General features: G+C 45.9%; 1 protein-coding gene and 1 long non-coding RNA gene across 6 annotated transcripts in view; one reads left to right on the plus strand and one right to left on the minus strand.

Moving 5' to 3' along the window:
• Positions 1 to 16,630, plus strand: part of LOC102153393 — a 137,975-nt gene that overhangs the window by 119,221 nt on the left and 2,124 nt on the right. For 3 of the 4 annotated variants that reach the window (XR_005360147.1, XR_005360146.1, XR_005360149.1), the window contains one exon: positions 16,318 to 16,450. This is a non-coding gene — a long non-coding RNA (uncharacterized LOC102153393). Of the gene's footprint in view, positions 1 to 4,908; positions 5,189 to 16,317; positions 16,451 to 16,630 lie in introns of those variants that run through there. The other variant, XR_005360148.1, reaches the window with a different exon arrangement.
• Positions 30 to 16,630, minus strand: part of ZFHX3 (zinc finger homeobox 3) — a 159,212-nt gene continuing 142,611 nt past the window's right edge. The window contains exons 8-10 of one of the 2 annotated variants that reach the window (XR_005360121.1): positions 10,059 to 15,539; positions 8,609 to 8,745; positions 5,906 to 6,040 (exon numbers count right to left, since the gene is read on the minus strand). Coding sequence is in view for 1 of the 2 variants with exons in the window: in XM_038538466.1 (XP_038394394.1) it covers positions 4,353 to 6,040; positions 10,059 to 15,539 (7,169 nt within the window). In the remaining variant the exon portion in view is untranslated. Of the gene's footprint in view, positions 6,041 to 8,608; positions 8,746 to 10,058; positions 15,540 to 16,630 lie in introns of both variants that reach the window. The other variant, XM_038538466.1, reaches the window with a different exon arrangement.

Below are 16,630 nucleotides of genomic sequence, written 5' to 3' on the forward strand. Positions count from 1 at the left end.
CACAAAATCTGATGGCATAAGACAAGAACTTTTGCTCATATTTTTTTAATGTATCACAATGAGCAGGAAACATACTTGATGAAATATTTTCAAAGGAGTATATTCAATTACCATCTACAATCAACTTAACTATGACAACAAAGTTTTTGTGACAAATTTTTTTTTCAGTTTGAAAGTTCCATGTGGTCTGTTTGTTAGTCTCCATGTATTTTGGTACAGTTCGAGATCAGCATTGTTACAGTAACAAAAAAGCTAACAAGACTACATTATAGAAAAACACCAAGAACATCATTTTTGGTTTCACTTGCTCTATTTTTTTTTGTTTTTTTTTTGTTTTGTTTTGTTTTTTGTTTTTTTGTACATTGCAAAGGCTGTTCATATACCTCTTCACCTCAGGGTCACGTTCATTTATGCTTTCTTTCCTACCCAAACTTGCCCCCCTCCCCCCCCAGAAAGTAAACAAACAAAAAAAAACTAGTCAAAGCTTTGTTTCACAGTGGGCAGTATCTCAGCGCCAACAAACAACCAACTCAATTTATGCTTATATTTAAAATGTTTTAATTTAATTTATTTAAAAAAAATATATGTCCATGAACATCAAGTGCACTGGCTTGGGTCACTGCCTCTCTCTCCTGCAACTTCCTGCCATGCCTGATAAACTCAGGTTTAAACACATGCCGTCTGTTTTACTTTATTTTCAATCATGTAAAACTTTGGCCACATTCATCTCTTTAAATAACTTTTAATTAAAAAAAAATTCCTAGACTTCAACTTTTTCGTGTGTGTATGTTTGTGTGTGTGTTTCCTTCTTAAGTTTCTTTTTGGAAGGATGGAGGAAGGATGGTTGAAATAAATTCCATTTGGTGGGTTCATATGGTGCCATGACTGAATGGTGTCAAGTGCCAACCCACACTTAGGAGTTATTTGGGGGGGAAAAAAACCAAACCAACCAAAACATGAAGTGTCAGTAGAGGTGAAGAACTAATTTAAAAAGTGAGTTGAGATATCCTATTCAGCTACCTACTATGCAACAGACAGGAGTTAAATTCTTCTAGTGAGACCAATCTAAACAGTTGAGCATTGTAGTGAATTCATGCTTTGTAAATGATACCAGTCATAGCCATAGTGGATGTCAACCCACAAACATCTAACTAGTTCATATTTGGCTTCTAATTGTCACCATTACTGACTGCTTTGCTACTTCTGAGTTAATGCTGATAATTTTTTTTTTCTTTTTTGAGTGAACATATATGTGGGTGGTAGAGTTGTAGAGGAAAGCATCAAATGTGCAACCCACTCCAGGATGAAACAATCACATAACCCCTCTGAGAAACACTGGTGGGTGGAAGCATGCTTAGCCAATCTACCCAACCACCTTGCTGTTGCCAAATATACCCACAGGTCAAGGCATGGCTTCACAAAACACTGACAGTCACTCCGCCGCACAGAGGGAGGATGGCATAGTAGCTCAAAACAAACAAAAAAAACCCCACCATTGTGGAGGGGGTGGCAAAATTACAAGGAAATGAACTTAAAGTTGAGGGAGGAGGGAAAGGGATAGAAATTGCACTAATACCAAGCAATATCATTTTTAAAAACAAAGTTTTCAGAAAAAAAAAAAAAAACCTAGCAGAATTTGACAGGTAAAGCTAGTGTTAAATTGTTAATTGGTATCACATAGAGAACCAAAAACAAAAACAATTTTTTCTATATGATACAGACACAGAGTAACATACAACAGTTAAATGGCAAAAAATATATATATATTTCATAGAGTTACAAACGATAAAATAATGGAAAACAAAAAACTGTACAACTTTAAAATTTAAAAATGTTCATCTCAAACACAGGGAGAAATACAAGAATTCTTGTTAAAATAAAACAGCTTGTTAAAACAGCAAATGTTCTTTGTGTACTTGTTTTTGACACCTTATGCTACAACTGGATATTGGTATGAATAGTTAGATGGTATTTCTACTTAAAAAATTAAAAAAAAGAAAGGAATTTGCACTGTGCATCAGCCTAGTTAGAAATATATACAACAGTTCAGGATCTACTCTTTCATTAAACCAAAAACAAATTCATAAAAATAAAATAGTCCCGGCTAAAAAAGAGGAAAAAAGAAAAAAAGAAATCCATTTTCAGATCTTGGAATGCTCCAGTCTTTTGCAAAGTCGTTGAGTGGCTTCAGCACTGGGGAAAGAAGCCTGAAAGATGACCAATGGAACCTGCATTCACAGTCTTCAAAGTTCCCTTTTGAAACATAAGGAAGAGAATGAAGGGGAGAAGGATTTCACACTTTTGGGGGTAAGGGGAGATTATTTCTGTTGATGTTTGGCTATGAAAGTGAAACAGCAAAGCATCTATTTGTCTCCAAAATCTACGTTTTTAGCAGCACAAAGTTTTCCTTTCAAAGTTCAGATCGTTGTTTTAAGATGAGAAAGGGTGTATGTTGCGTTGTGTTATGTGTTACAGGAATACAGATATTAACATAAATACAAGTGCCTCACATACGGTTCCTTTTTTGCTCTCTGTACATTGCTATCTGCTTCTTTGTTGGCTGCACTCTGGATCACTCGCCGCTCAGACTGCCTAACACAAGGACAAAACTTTGAAGTAAAAAATGTGTCTTTTGGTATATGGAATTGTCATTAACAGTTGCCTCTCTGCTTGCAGAAGAAGCACATAACAACCTGGGAATCTTTTGTTTTACTCTTTCTTTTATTAAACTAAGTCTTGTTTGTTTAAATCAGAAACAAATTCTCAAGTAACAAGAACCCTTTCCCTTTTTTCTGCATCAGCAGTGAAAGGGTGTGTCTTTGGATTTTATTTAAAGCATGAAATTTCTTTTTCTGAGAGGAAAGAAAACAAAAACAAAACCCCTAACCAAAAACTTTTTTAGAAAGAAAAGTACACAGCCCAATTACACAAACCGAAACAAATGCTTTAGTTTAGGAAAAGAATATTTGAAGCATCTACCAAACAAGGAAGAAAAGGAGGGATAAAAAGAAAAGCTAAAGGAAGGATAAATAAAAAATAAATGGCACAAGGCTTACAGACATAGGTAACTAGAATTATATGCCTTTAAAAAGTTTCAACTCCCCAACCAAAAATAATCTGTGAGGATCCTAATGACCCCTAGAACCTTTTGAAATTCTTTCTTTAGTTTTATAAAATAATTCTGTAGCTACCCTCTAAGAAATGAAGGCAGCTACCTTAAGTGGGAGATTATAGGGTGGGAGGAGGAAGGAGAAAGTGGAATTAAGGGACAAAGGGGAGAAAAGCTTAGGCGAATCAACGGATTGCAATCTATCTGCTAGGAATGAACAAGACAACATCAAATGAGGAGCTGTCAGCTGGACCATACAAAAAGCTAAATGTACACAAAAGATTTTTTTTTCCTTTTAAATCTACCATACTGCTTCAGTTCATTTCCAATGCAACAATCTACTCAACACCAAAAATGGTCATATCTATCATAAATACAGAAAGTCAGTTTTTAAAACTTATTTTTTTAAGCTACAAGTCCTCAACACTCTGTGTGTGGGTTGTTTTTTTTTTTTTTTTTTCTGAAAGTGGGAGTGCTTAACTTTTCCCCTTGAAATTGGCTTCAGCAGAAAAGCTATCCTTTAAATCCCCAGAAAGCTAAAGCAGTTCACATTGTTTTTCTCAAATACTTTCTGCCCGTTTTTAAATTAACAAAACAAAAATCTTTTCTGGAACAAAAAAAAAAAAAAAAAAAACTGAAAAAATAATATATTATAAAACAATGAATCTGAAAACAGAACAAAGTGTGAGCGATTGACCTGAGAATAAAAAGACATTACATTTCTTTTTTTTTTTTTTTTCTTTTAGCAAGCCATTGGTATCTGAATGCTAAGATAGCAAGAAATTTAAAACTGTAACAAGGTGGACTGCTTTCCCATACAGTGCATGCCGGGCTCCTCTGTGCTATCAATGTGGGGTGTTTATTGAAAAGGGGGCAAATATACAAGGGGTTTAAGCTCCAAAGACATTAGGGAGGCCCTGCGGACTTCTGTTTCCCAGACCAATAGTACCTTCAAAAGGACACAATGTAACAGGGTTAAGGGTTTGGTTTTTTTTTTTTTTGTTCTTTTTTTTTTTTTTGAATATTAAAAGAAAAAAAGAAAAGAGACAAGAATGTAAAATCACCGGCATAGATAGGTATATGGGAAAACAACCCACGCTTTTTCTTTTTTTTCCTTTTTTTTTTTTTTTTTTTTTTTTTTTTGGTTAGAAGCTTTGGAATTGCAGTTAGTCTATTTTTGAAATTGGTTTGTTATTAATCTTTTTATTTAAATTCATTTGTTTGTATTGTTCATCTTCAAAGCTTACAATCTGAAGGTGTCCGTTCCTACACTGGTCAGACCACTGTCCTTGGGGCAGCTGGGGTCTTTGGGCCCCTCCACCGGGCTCGCCGGTCCGTCGGACTTTTGGCTGAGATCCGTGTCAGACTCCTCCGAATAGTCGTCTGTTGGCATCGAGGGCTGAACCCCTGAGGTGCTGCATGAACTTGAGGTAACCGTTGAAGATGAGGAGAGAGGAGGAAAAGAAGGGGGCTTCGCGGCCGAAGCCCGGGAGACCACTTGCGGCCAAGACTTCCTGGAGGCGTGGGGGGAAGCGGAGGACGAGGAGGGGGCGGCGGCCGACGGGGGAGGGGGGCTGTCGTTTGAGTGAGCGGCAGACTGCGAGGTAGATGCGGTGCTAGGATCGGGGAAGCAGGCAGAGTGAGGTAATAAACTAGGGTGCTCTTTGGCGTTTCTTGCTGCTCTCGTGATTGTTCTGTGTTTGTGCAAGGCCGACTCGAGATGTTGACTCAGAGCTTCCTCCCCACAGAGCGCGCTCTCGCACGCCAGGCAGTGGTACGAGCCGCCGCCACCGCCGCCGCCGCCGCCGCCACCAACGCCGCCGCCGCCGCCGCCGCCGCCGCCCGTGGGGACGTGAAGCACCATCTCTTGCAGGTTCACCACAGACTGGCCGAAGAAGCAGAGGGACTTCAGGTGGCTCCTCGCCGCCTCCTCGTCACCGAAGCCCGCCTGGCACTTGCGGCAGACCAACTTGTACTGCACCTTTGGAACAATGAAGGGGTCGTAGAGGGAGTCCGCACTTTTGCTTTCTGCTTCTGGCTCTTCGGGGAGTTTCGGCAGGAGGGGGGACACCTCACGGGGTGCGTTTTTCTGCTCTTCTGGTTTGGGGGATTCTTTGGCAGGGTCTTTGTCTGGGGAAGCAGCCCCCGGGGGGACTGGGGTTTGGCTTGCTTTGGGCTGCTGCTGCACTTTTTGCTGCTGCTGCTGCTGCTGCAGTTGCCGCTGCTGCTGCTGCTGGATCGCCTCCTGCAGACTCTGCTGGTATTGCTGGTACTGCTGCAGTAGGGAGCCCGGGGACAGCCCCATCAGGGCCTGCGACAGCGCAGGGCTGTAGGGAAACAGGCCCTCCATGCCATACATAGGCTGCAGGTACCCACTCTGCAGGGCGCCAGGGATCTGGGGGGCATAGTAAGGAGAGAAGCCTGGTACAAAGTAAGGAAGGAACTGGCTCGTGAGCAACGCTGTGGGGTCCGAAGTCAAGGCTGCCTGGAGGGCCTGCAGCTGTGCAGGGTCCACTGCATACTCCATGGCGGGCAGCGGGGCTGAGATCGTGGCTGCGGCCGCTGTGGGGGCATCTCCTTTCTCCTTCTTGGGGACAGGAAGGGGCTCCCCTTTCCCTTTGTGTGCCCTTTCCTTCTCCTTTACCTTCTCGCTGTCTTTGTCCTTGCGTTGCTGTTGCTGCTGTTGCGGTGGGAGCTGTGGTGCGGGTGGTGGCTGAGCTGCGGGCGGCGGCGGCTGCACCTGTGGCTGCTGCTGCTGCTGCTGGGGTTGGGGGGGTTGCTGAGGGGCCATCGCCATGGTGGCTTGTGCTGGGGTTGGGGAGCTCAGCGACGCTGAGGACGGTTTATTTGGTAATCCAGATGTGGGGAGGCCAGGGGAAGGAACTGTTGTGCTGGGCAGACCCATCAAGTTCGGTTTAGGAGACGTTAAAGCTGAAAGAAACGAAGACAGAACCATACGTCAGTCTGGGGTGCTGAGGATGAAGCTCAAGATGTTTTTACTTGTGTCACTGGCATGAAGTCTGAGATCTCAAGGTTTAAAGTTGAAAGATCCTCTCCAAACCACCATTTTCAGTAGAGGGGTCTCACCAGGCTCAGGGGAGGATAGCCTTATACTCTATGATCAGGGCCCAATCCTGGGTCAGCTCCCCTAGTTCCCCTTTCAGTTAAACAACTTCTAACACCTTCCTGCCACACATGCCACACCCACTAATTCATATGTTCTTTGCCCAGTTCCCCAAACTAGGTGTTTACAGCTGGGACATTTGAACCAATGTCCTTCATCAAAGCTCCACAGAAACAGTATAGCTAAGAGGCCCCACCAGAAGAAGTTGTAGAGGACAGAGGTAACTGGAGAAAAGAACAAAAGCAAGAAACCTGACCAAGCCCCAAGACCACGTGAACAAACACATGTGCCTCTCTGGTCTCCACTGCTATAGTTGAATGGATGTGTTAAGAGGGCAGAGAGGAGGATGAACAATGGGAAGAAATAAAAACGATCTATTCAGGGAAAACTGTCCCCATTACCTAGGCTCACCTAATCTGCACTTTAACAAATCTGTTGAAAAATGTAACCGTGTAGGCATATGAATCTAAAGTTTACTGGAGAAATGAGCATTCGCTCTTCCTACCCATTGGAATGACATACAGATGCTTGAGAAACCACCCCCAAGAAGAGGAGAAAAGCAGTATCAGAAATGGGAACAGCCCAGTGTGTTGGCACCAGTGCTTCCTAAGACATCACGACCTACTCATACTTATAGGTAGTAAAGGTTTTTGACCAAGTCACCAGGCCCGCATGGGGTAGATACCCATCTGCAGTCACACTCTGCTTATAAAGCCTTCACTCAGCCCAGAGCTTAATATCCATCCTCACTCATATTTCTCTCCTACTCTGAGTGTTTTGTGCCAGGTATGGAAGACAGCATTGCTATAGGTGCATCAAGACTAGCAAGGTGGGGATGCCTGGGGTGGCTCAGCAATTGAGCATTTGCCTTCAGCTCAGGGCGTGATCCTGGGATCCAGGATGGAGTCCCACATTGGGCTCCCTGCACAGAGCCTGCTTCTCCCTCTCCCTGTGTCTCTGCCTCTCTCTGTGTATCTCTCATGAATAAATAGATAAATCTTTAAAAAACAAAACAAAACAAAAAGACTAGCAAGGTGGTGGTGGTGGTGGTGGAGGACAGCAATGTGGGGCAGGGAGACCAGATGTGCTGAATCAGGAGATGCTGGGAAGAATTCACAGGCAGTGGACCTCAGAACATTACATTCACCACACTTAAGAAACTAGACCGTATTCATCCCTTCTTTGGAGGGCATCAAAATGTAAAATAATAAAATTCCACAGCTCCTATTTCATCTGGACCACCTTCTGCCAAAAACTGGGGTTGTGGGGGTGTGTTCTATAACATGACACTGTCCTTATGAGAAAACACACAGAAGCCTAGATATGCGTGAAAACAATGCTGACTTCACACTGGTGCAACATTTAAAACCCCTCAAACTTCAGATGACGAGGACAAGGTTGCCTCAAGCTGCCAATCCCAGAAAAATAGCCGTTAATGTTTGGAAAGCGAAGGGGGATGCCTCCCTTGGCTTCACAGAGCAGCATTAATTTACTCTTTCAAAACAGCAGAAAAGGGCTACTGAAATGAAGTCATCCAGTTTCCTCAATGCACAGACGGAACTGAAACCACAAAGAAGTATGTGACTCAGAAAAAGCCAGTAAAGGTTCACTGGTTAAACTGGCACGTACAAGATGGAGAGCGAATGGATTATGAATTCAACAACTTAGGACATGGCTCTCTCTCTCTATGTACTTCTAGGCAACAGGCCTGCTCCATATTATAGGTTGGAGCCAGACAGAGCCAAAAGATCAGTGAGGCAAGGAGAAAACATCTAGAGATTTCTCCATCTCTGTGGCATCAGGCTTTCAGGAGAAAAATCCAGGTCAGAAGGCCTTAAACTGACTTCTGTATCTTGAATAGAAGAGAAAGGAATGGTTAAGAATTATTTACAGAACCCTTGCTATATTTACCAACTTCTGTATTAGCCATATATGATGTAGTAGTAGCTCAATATATTCGCAAAATAATTCCGTGGCCTCAGTTTTCTCATCTGCAAGATTATCACTAATAAGGCATCTCATCCCCGATGCCTGACATGTGCCTCTGGAGTCAGACTGATGCTGTAAGGATTGTGTCTGACACACAGCTGCTGTTTGGCCCTATGCCCACCCACTGACTGCATGGAACCTCAACTTCCCATAATATATGGTTGTAGGGACTAAATGGAAGGTCATATGGAAAGAGCTTACCATTGGACTTGACATATTAAATACAAGTTCCTTTCCCCATTCCAGATCCAGCGCTCCTGCGAGCTGTGGTACAGTCAGGTGGTAGTAACTGGGGCACACCTGGCTGCCTCTAGTAATTAAGAGCACACCTTTCTATCTTGAGTCCACTGTTAGTGGTCAGAACCTGAGTAGCACTAAACATATACCTGTTGACTGACTGGCTCATATTGGGTGTTGTGGAAGGAGCACATAGCACTGGGAGCCTGGAGGCCTGGGTGGGAGCTCTGGCTCCTACCCTAGCTTGCTGAATGGTCTTGACCTCTCTGGCCCTCAGTTTTCTCATCTGTAAAACAAGGGGAATAGATCAGACATTCTAATTCTAATTTTTTTTTCACATTATTACGAAACCAAGCCCTTCTGCCAAGGTCCTGGGTTGCAAAGGCAATTCAGTGCCTAGACACGTTCCATAGCTTGATTCTTGCCTTATGTCTTGTTGGCTTTAGCAGAATTCTGTGACCTTACTTGCCAACAATGGTAAGCAATGACTTACACATCTTAACCTTTTTACCACTTCAACCCCTGAGAATGGGGACACATTCTGAAGGCAAGGAGGCACTTGAAAGGCTCTTGTTTGGTTAAAGTACAGTGGTCAATGCAGGCCCTGAGTGGGATGGGGGAGGGGCATGACTTCCTAACTTCCGCCTAAGTTTCACAGGATCCTGGAGGTCCAGTTTAGGAAAGACAGCTGGCTCCAGAGAAGAGGGGTGACGGCAGAGAAGGAGGAACAAGAGGACACAGGAAGAACTATCAAACTCCCTATTAATAATAGAAAAATAAGAGTACCAAGTATATGACTGAATTAGGGAGCTGGGGGGAGCAAGAAAGAGATGGGCAAAAGGAAATGAAGGGGTGACTGAAGATCCTAAAAATGAGCATTAATGTTTTTTGTCTGTCTGAAGACTCAGAACCATATTGCCCAATACGAGATTCCTAGTCAGTGCATTCGAGTACAAAGTCTCATTAAGAACTACTGTAAACACTGTTGTTCTGGCTAGGGAAGAAGGCCAGGAGTCAGGATCCATCTATGAGAGCTTCTTTGTGACAGCAGTTCTGGCAGCACAGCTCTCTAAAAACAGGGGCAGGGACCACAGGTAAGGACAAGGACTTGATTTAAGTTCTCTTAAACCAGTTTCCATAGAGCACAATCCAGAATTAGCTAGGATATTCAAATGCCTTCTATTTTCAACAAATATCTAGAGGGGATTGGCAGTTTCACAAAGACTGACTGAAAGGGTCTCTGCTAGAAACCGCGTTCTTGAAAACACCCCAGGATTTAGGACGCCAGGACCCTCAAGTTCTTCCCTGTAGCATACACCCTGGTTGTTACTGAACATCGGGCAAGAGAATAATTTCAGAGCAGACTGTTCCAACCAGAGGATCCCATCCCTGAGACTGGGAAGTCCTAGAACCATATACACCACAGCACTAGGGAGACTCGATGAAAGGGACCAGAAGTTCTGTTGCTGTTAGAAAACCTGAAAGGGAAGCTTCTTCCTATCTGTCCAACATTCAAAGGGTTTGGGTGGTAGCCAGAGAACAGAATGCTAATGGGGCAGCAATTTAAATGCTTTAAGAATCACCTGGAACAAAACCCACCTGTGTTGGATGGAGTAAAGCCTGGCAAGGAGGGGCTGTTGAGGCCGGGGAGCAACACAGGTGGAATGCCCTGGAGCGCCGGGTATGCTGTAGGAAGGTTAAGAGCCTGAAGAGGGGCATTGTCAAACATCCCTTGCTGCTGAGCTGCCAGTCCAAGGACCTCATTGGCCTTTTTAATCCGGTCCAACTCTTGTTGAGCCATCAACTGACGTACAGTGGCTGGGTCAAAGTATTCTTTCTCCTTGTCCAACTGGCTTCCAATGGTGTCTTTAACTTTGGAGATATGCTGTTGGGAAAAGATATGGTCACGTACAGACAGCCGAGCGCTGTACTTGATGCCACACAAAGTGCACTCTGTTTTCGGTCCCTCGTAACTTGTTTGGTTTATACCAAAATGCTTGGCCATGCTTAACTTGGACTTCTTCTCTTTTGCCCGGGCATTCTGGAACCAGACCTGAACAACTCTCTTTGGCAGTCCAATATCATTGCCCAGGACCTCACACTCTAGCATGGTGGGTGTCCTGTAGTCATTAAAGCATGACTTTAGGACTTTCAGCTGCAGATTGGTCATTTGAGTGCGAAAACGTTTCTGCCCTGGCCGATCCCCACTGTCTCCAGATTTGCCTGCTGACCCACTTGCACCAGGACTCGGGGAGCAGGGGTCTGCAAGGCTTGAGGTTTCACTGTAGTCCACTGTACCTTCATTGTCATATTCCTTGCTGTAAAAGCTTGGGGCTGGGCTGACCAGACCAGATGACAACCGATCTTCATACTCAGACATTGCCATCATAGCTGCTTTGGTCAGCCCTTCATTGGGTGCAGAAGAGGATTTGGTTTCAGTTGCTATTCCCGTCGCACTGTCATTATCTGCATTGCCCTCATCTCCAGTAGTGGTATCAGTGATTGCTGTGTTGACAGAGGAACAGTCGTCATTGTCCAGCTTGGTTTGGTCAAAGTTAAGATTAACTGAGGACATGGAGGGGCTTTCAAAGTCTTCAATCCCTTCCACCTTGATGGAAGAAGGACTAAGAAGAGTTCTGGGAGACAACTCCATGGTTTTACTCACAGGTGAGAGGGGAACACCTTGGGCATCATTACTGCTTGGGGGCAGGTGGGAAAAGCTGGCTCCATCAAAAATATCTCCTTTCATCTGGAGTCCCCCATCACAGTCTAAAAGCATTGCAGACAGAGTTAGGTTGTAGCCAGCTCTCTTGGCTTCGTGCCAATGACGGGACCGGATATGAGCCTCGAGGGCAGTCTTGGCTTTGAAGAGTGCTCTGCAAAATGGGCATCTTCTATGGGCCTGGGCTGGGCCCACAGCCCGGAACTGTCCTTTCCGTTCCCGGGCTCGGGTATTTTGAAACCAGACTTGTACCACACGTTTCTTCAAGCCCACCTCGTGCGCAATGTGATCCAACATCTTTCGAGTTGGATTGGAGTCTAACAGATACTTTTGGTACAGAATTTCTAGCTGTTCTGGCGTAATAGTTGTCCTCAAACGTTTGTCTCTCTGGGGTTCTTCTCCTCCTGTTCCACTGTCATTTTCTCCAGGGCTCGCACTGGCCTTTTCCTCCAGCTTCCTCTTCAGAGTGTTCATCGTGGAGGTTGGAGTTGAAGGAGAAGTGGCCGAGCTGGCTGGAATCTGAGGTATGGCCCCAGAGAGCAGCTGGCTCGCCAGGAGTGGATTACTAGGGTCAAACAGCATGAAAGGCATATCCAGTGACCTGTCCAAAAACTGGGGGTGGATGAACTGGTTCTGTGCACTCAGGAAATGAAGCTGCTGATGCTCCTGCCAGTGCTCAAACGATGGAAAGGCCAACTTACATTGGTCGCACTGGTAGGGGATTAGCTGAGGAGGTAGGTTTGCCAACTGTTGAGGAGTCGACGTGTGGAGGGGCTTGAGGGGCAGGTGGGAGAGCTGAGAAGGACTGGGGCTCGATTGGGGTAAGGGGCACTGAGGTGGGGGTGCTTGTGGAGGAGGCTGTGGTAACGAAGTGGGGGAAGTGAGCTGTGGGAGCTTTTGCTGGGCTGCGCTGGTCTTCTGCTCGGGTTGGTCTTGCTGCTGCAGCTCTGCCTTTGGTTGTCCTTGCTTTTCTTGGGTTTGGTTTGGCTGTGCACTGGGAGGTTCAGACTGCTTTGGTTTCTCATCACTCGCCTCTGTTTTTGAACTAAAAGTGGCCAGTTCATCAGCCTCTGCCGTGAGCTGTAAGAAAGCAGAAGAAGCTGTGTTGGCTGATGGTGCTGGGGCACTGTAAGCCTGTGAGGGCATTGGGGTGCTGCAGGAGGAGCTGGTAGGTGTCAGGATTTCCATGGCATCCATGGAATCCTCATTTTGGCTGTCATCCTGCCCCTCCTCATCCTCATCCTTGTAACACAGCTTCTTCTGATGCTTGATGAGATCAAAGATGCGCTGAAACACCAGGCTACATTTTTTGCACTGGTAGTTCAAGTTGCTTGTTCGAATATACCTATCATTTGTAAGCTCACGCCGCTCTCCATCTTTGCCCTCCCCCTGATTCTCATAATTTTTCCTGGCCTTCTGTCGGGCATTTTGAAACCATACCACTATGACTCGGGTTGGAAGGTTCAGTAAATTAGACAGTTGCTCAAATTCGTCATCCTTTGGGTAAGCATTGGCATCAAAGAAGTCCTGCAGGACCCTCAGCTGGTAGTCAGTAAACCTTGTTCTTGAAGACCTCTTGCTTCCCCAGTACTCCTGCTTCTGAGGTTCTGGCGAAGGGGGCCGAGAGTCGATCTTGAGCTCCTCCAGGCTGGTGATAGGAGGATTGCTAAAGTTGTAAGGGGAATCCTTGTTACGCTGCCGCTCTTTGAAGAGGGTGTTTCTGAACCAGTGCTTGATCACTTTCTGGGGCAACCCAGACTTGTCTGCCATTTCTTTGATCTGCTCTTCACTGGGGGAGTTGTTAATGTCAAAATACTGCCGCAGGACCCGGAGCTGGTCATCCGTGATCCTAGTGCGAGGCCTCTTGTTTTGCTGTTGGAGGAGGCTTGGATTGAGCTGATGCTGGTACAGCTGGGCTAGATCTGCAGGCAGAGGCTCCACAGGTCCAAGTTGAGGGGGCAGCTGAGCCGGCAAGGTCTGCAGTGGCATCGTCTGCATCATCAGCGGTGAGAAGATGGGCAGCTCCATGGGCATTGAGAGTTGGGTGAGTGGCACGGATGGCTGGGTCGGTGCAATCGTGGGTGAAGTGATGGGTGGGGCTGATGCAGGGATGGCTGGCGTGGAAGCTTGCTGAGGTGGTGCTGCAGGAAGAGGGGGTGGAGGAGGTGGTGGGGGAGGTGGTGGCGGTGGCTCTGGAGTCTGGGGCCTTAGGGGGTACAGTTTATCGTAGTGCTCTCGGTACTGTTTAGCAAATCTCTCCAGCTGTTTAAAGGGAAAGTAGTTTTGATGAACGTGCTCTTGATGACTCTTTAAAATCAAGATGTTAGAAAACAGCTTGCCACAGGAGTCACACTCAAGCTTTTCCAGATTCTCTCCCTGCTCAGTCTTCCCATTCTTCTTCTGCACCTTCTGCTTGTTCTCGTTGTACTGAATGACCAGCTCAAAGCCAAAGTTCTCCAGCAGGGCCTTGGTGGCATTCCCTCTCGCATCTGAGGCGATGCGTGGAGGGAGCATGGAAGGCTCAGAACTACCTGCTGGTGCCAAATCTTTCTTCTCTTTCGCCTTCAAGGCATCTGGCAGCGATTCCTTGGGTCCTAGGTTGCCCTCTCCCACCTCGGCACTGTCCTTCTCTCTCTGGCTTTCTTTTTCTTTTTCTTTGATGATCAATTTGTTTTTCTTTTCGGAGTGCTGGCTTGGCTGGAGAAGGGCAGAATGACTCTGGGCCAGAGAGAGCTGGCTTTGCTGCTGCTGCTGCTGCAGAATCTGCTGGTGGCTCTGTGGTGGGATCTGGACCTGAGCCTTCAGGTCATCCAACAGGCCCGGGCCTGTCCCCGTCAGTGTCAGTGCCCCGCTGGTCACTGGCAAGCTCACCTCAGGGTTGAGCTGGAACTCTGCGCTGGGGATGTAGAAAGGGAAGAGGAGATGCTGCTGCTGCTGCAGTTGCAGCAGGGTCTCTGTGGTCATGGGGAAGTGAGGAAGCAGGGTGGGGTTAAACAACTGAGACTGGATCAGGGCAGCTTGCTGCTGCAGCTCCTGCTGCAGATGAGCCTGAACCTGAGCCTGGGCCTGGGCTAGTGTCTGTGCTTGCTGTTGCTGCTGCTGTTGCTGCTGCTGCTGCTGTTGCTGCTGCTGTTGCTGCTGCTGCTGCTGCTGCTGCTGTCTGGATGCAATCATATCTGCTAGCTTCTTCCGATTGGCCTCCTTGGGCTCTGAAGGGGAAGTGATGTTGGCACCAATGGGATTCCCCAGGGGCGGCATCCCTACACTTTCAGTGGGCACTTGGCTCAGTAAATTGGAGCTTGGAGTGATGCCAGCACTGCTCGGGTTGGTGGTGGTGAAGGTGGTACTGCCACTAGTGCTCACAGGACTTGGGGTGGAGGAGCTCAGGGAGACACTGCTGCTGTTCCCCGTCCCATTGCTACTGCCGCTTGCAGCCTCCAGCTTGGCTGCTCGGGCCTTAGTTTGATGCAGCACGGACCGCATATGGATCTCCAAAGTGGAACTCTGGCTATAGGCCACGTTACAAGTGTTACACTTAAAAGGTTTGTTGTCTGGGCTGCTGGTGGGTTCTGGCTGGCCAGTTGCCGATTCTTGAAGGGCTCTCTTCAACTTATGCAGGTGGGAGACAGAATTATAGTGCACTAAGAGGATATTCTTTTGAGTGAAAGATTCCTTGCAGACAGTACACTTGTAAGGGCGAGAAGGGTCTAGAAATTTCTCCATGGTGAAATTGGGACCTTTTCTGAAAGGTAGAGCTCTCTTTGGCTCTGAGCCTGAGTCTTCTTGTACCGACCCAGAGTCACTGCCTGTTGGGCTCTGTTTGTCTTCTAAGTCACTCTCTTCCTCCTTGTCTTCCTCAACAATTATGGTGTGGTCCTCAGCCAGGGTAGGGTCTCCCATTGCCAGGAGGTCCCCATTGGCCAGAAGGCCACCATAAAGCTGCTGGATGTCAGCCTCACTCAACTCCAGGTGGCTTGTCTCAAGGTGTTTTTTCAGAGCCTGAAAAGTTCGGAAACTACGCTGACAAAGACAGCACATGGTGGCAGCTCTGATCACATGGTACTGAGAATGGAGCTGCAGCTTTTCAATGGTCTTGAAAGCCAGGCTGCATTGATTACAGCGATACTTGTACACATGGCGATCGGACACAGGCAGCTGAGGCCTCTTGGCATGAACCTCATTGAAGTGCGTTTGAAGAGTGGCAGAAGTTTTGAAAATCTGGTTGCACCCCTTCTTCCAGCATAAGAAGCCTGAATCTTCTCTCACAGAGCCTGGGTCAGCAGGAGAGGGTTTCAAATCTCCGCTGTGCTCTGTGCTTACAGAGGGCAAGATGTTCTTTCCCAGATCCTCTGAGGTTTCTGTAAAAACAAACAAAAACAAAAACAAAAACCAAGCCCAATGATAAAGAAGGCTTTGTTTCAGGATGTCACCCAGAACTATCTACCTAGCAAGTCCTCATGAATACAAAATCTTATAGTAAGGGAAATACCCAATTGGAACACAGACTCTCCATAAAGCCCCCTAGAAAGAGTGCATATTATAAGCAAATGCACATGAACAGAGGGGACTAAAGGAAATACAAAAGTTTCCTTCATAATAGGTCTGTATCATATGGTCTTTACACACCATTCAGTTGCTTAATTCAGAATCTTAAATTTCTCAAGAACTGTGATCTTAGACTGGATTCTCCTTTAACATGGACTTGAACTATAAAATATGTGATTTAATGCTATCCTAAATGGTGGGGAATTTAAGATAACTGCTGTCTATTGTAATATAAGAAATTCTGGAATATGTTTTTTAGCTTATTTTGTTATAATATTACTTTTGACTATTAAACAAACATTCAGTGGCCATTAAAATACATCAAAATTATTTTCTACAGTGGTATCATCATTCTGACCCTTTTAAAGTCAGCTGTATCTACCTTCTAATATGGACAAATTATGGGGGAAGGTGTGGGGCAGTAGTGGGGCTCAAGCCTTCCCTGTTTAAATCTCAGCTGCTGACAAAAGGTGAAAGATGTAGGAGAGCCTCTAAAGTGGAGGCCTAACGACCCATCTAGCTAGGAACCACCATGGGGCACCAGCATCCATGTCTAAAACAATGTTCTTTCCAAATGTACTTCTATGCTAGAGCTCAAGGCAATCCCAGAAGACTCAAAGAAGAACTTTGTGCAGAGGAAGCTCCTGGAGAGAGACAGCTAAATCAGTGCCCTGAAATGCCTCCAATGCTCTAGAAGGTCTTAATAATTAAGTCCTCAGAGATGGTGAGTCATGGCTCTATTAACTGAGTCTCTGGTTATTCACTCCCTAAATGTATAGTCTGGGGGGGAACAGGTGTCCACCAAAATCCCACTGGCTCTCACCTTATTTTCTTTCCACTTTCAACTATATAAATAGGGTACAAATACATGCCAAGAACCAAAGTATAAAGTAGGTGACACCAG

The sequence above is a fragment of the Canis lupus genome, chromosome 5 (genome assembly GCF_011100685.1).
Source record: "Canis lupus familiaris isolate Mischka breed German Shepherd chromosome 5, alternate assembly UU_Cfam_GSD_1.0, whole genome shotgun sequence".
In the NCBI taxonomy this organism is placed as follows: domain Eukaryota; kingdom Metazoa; phylum Chordata; class Mammalia; order Carnivora; family Canidae; genus Canis; species Canis lupus.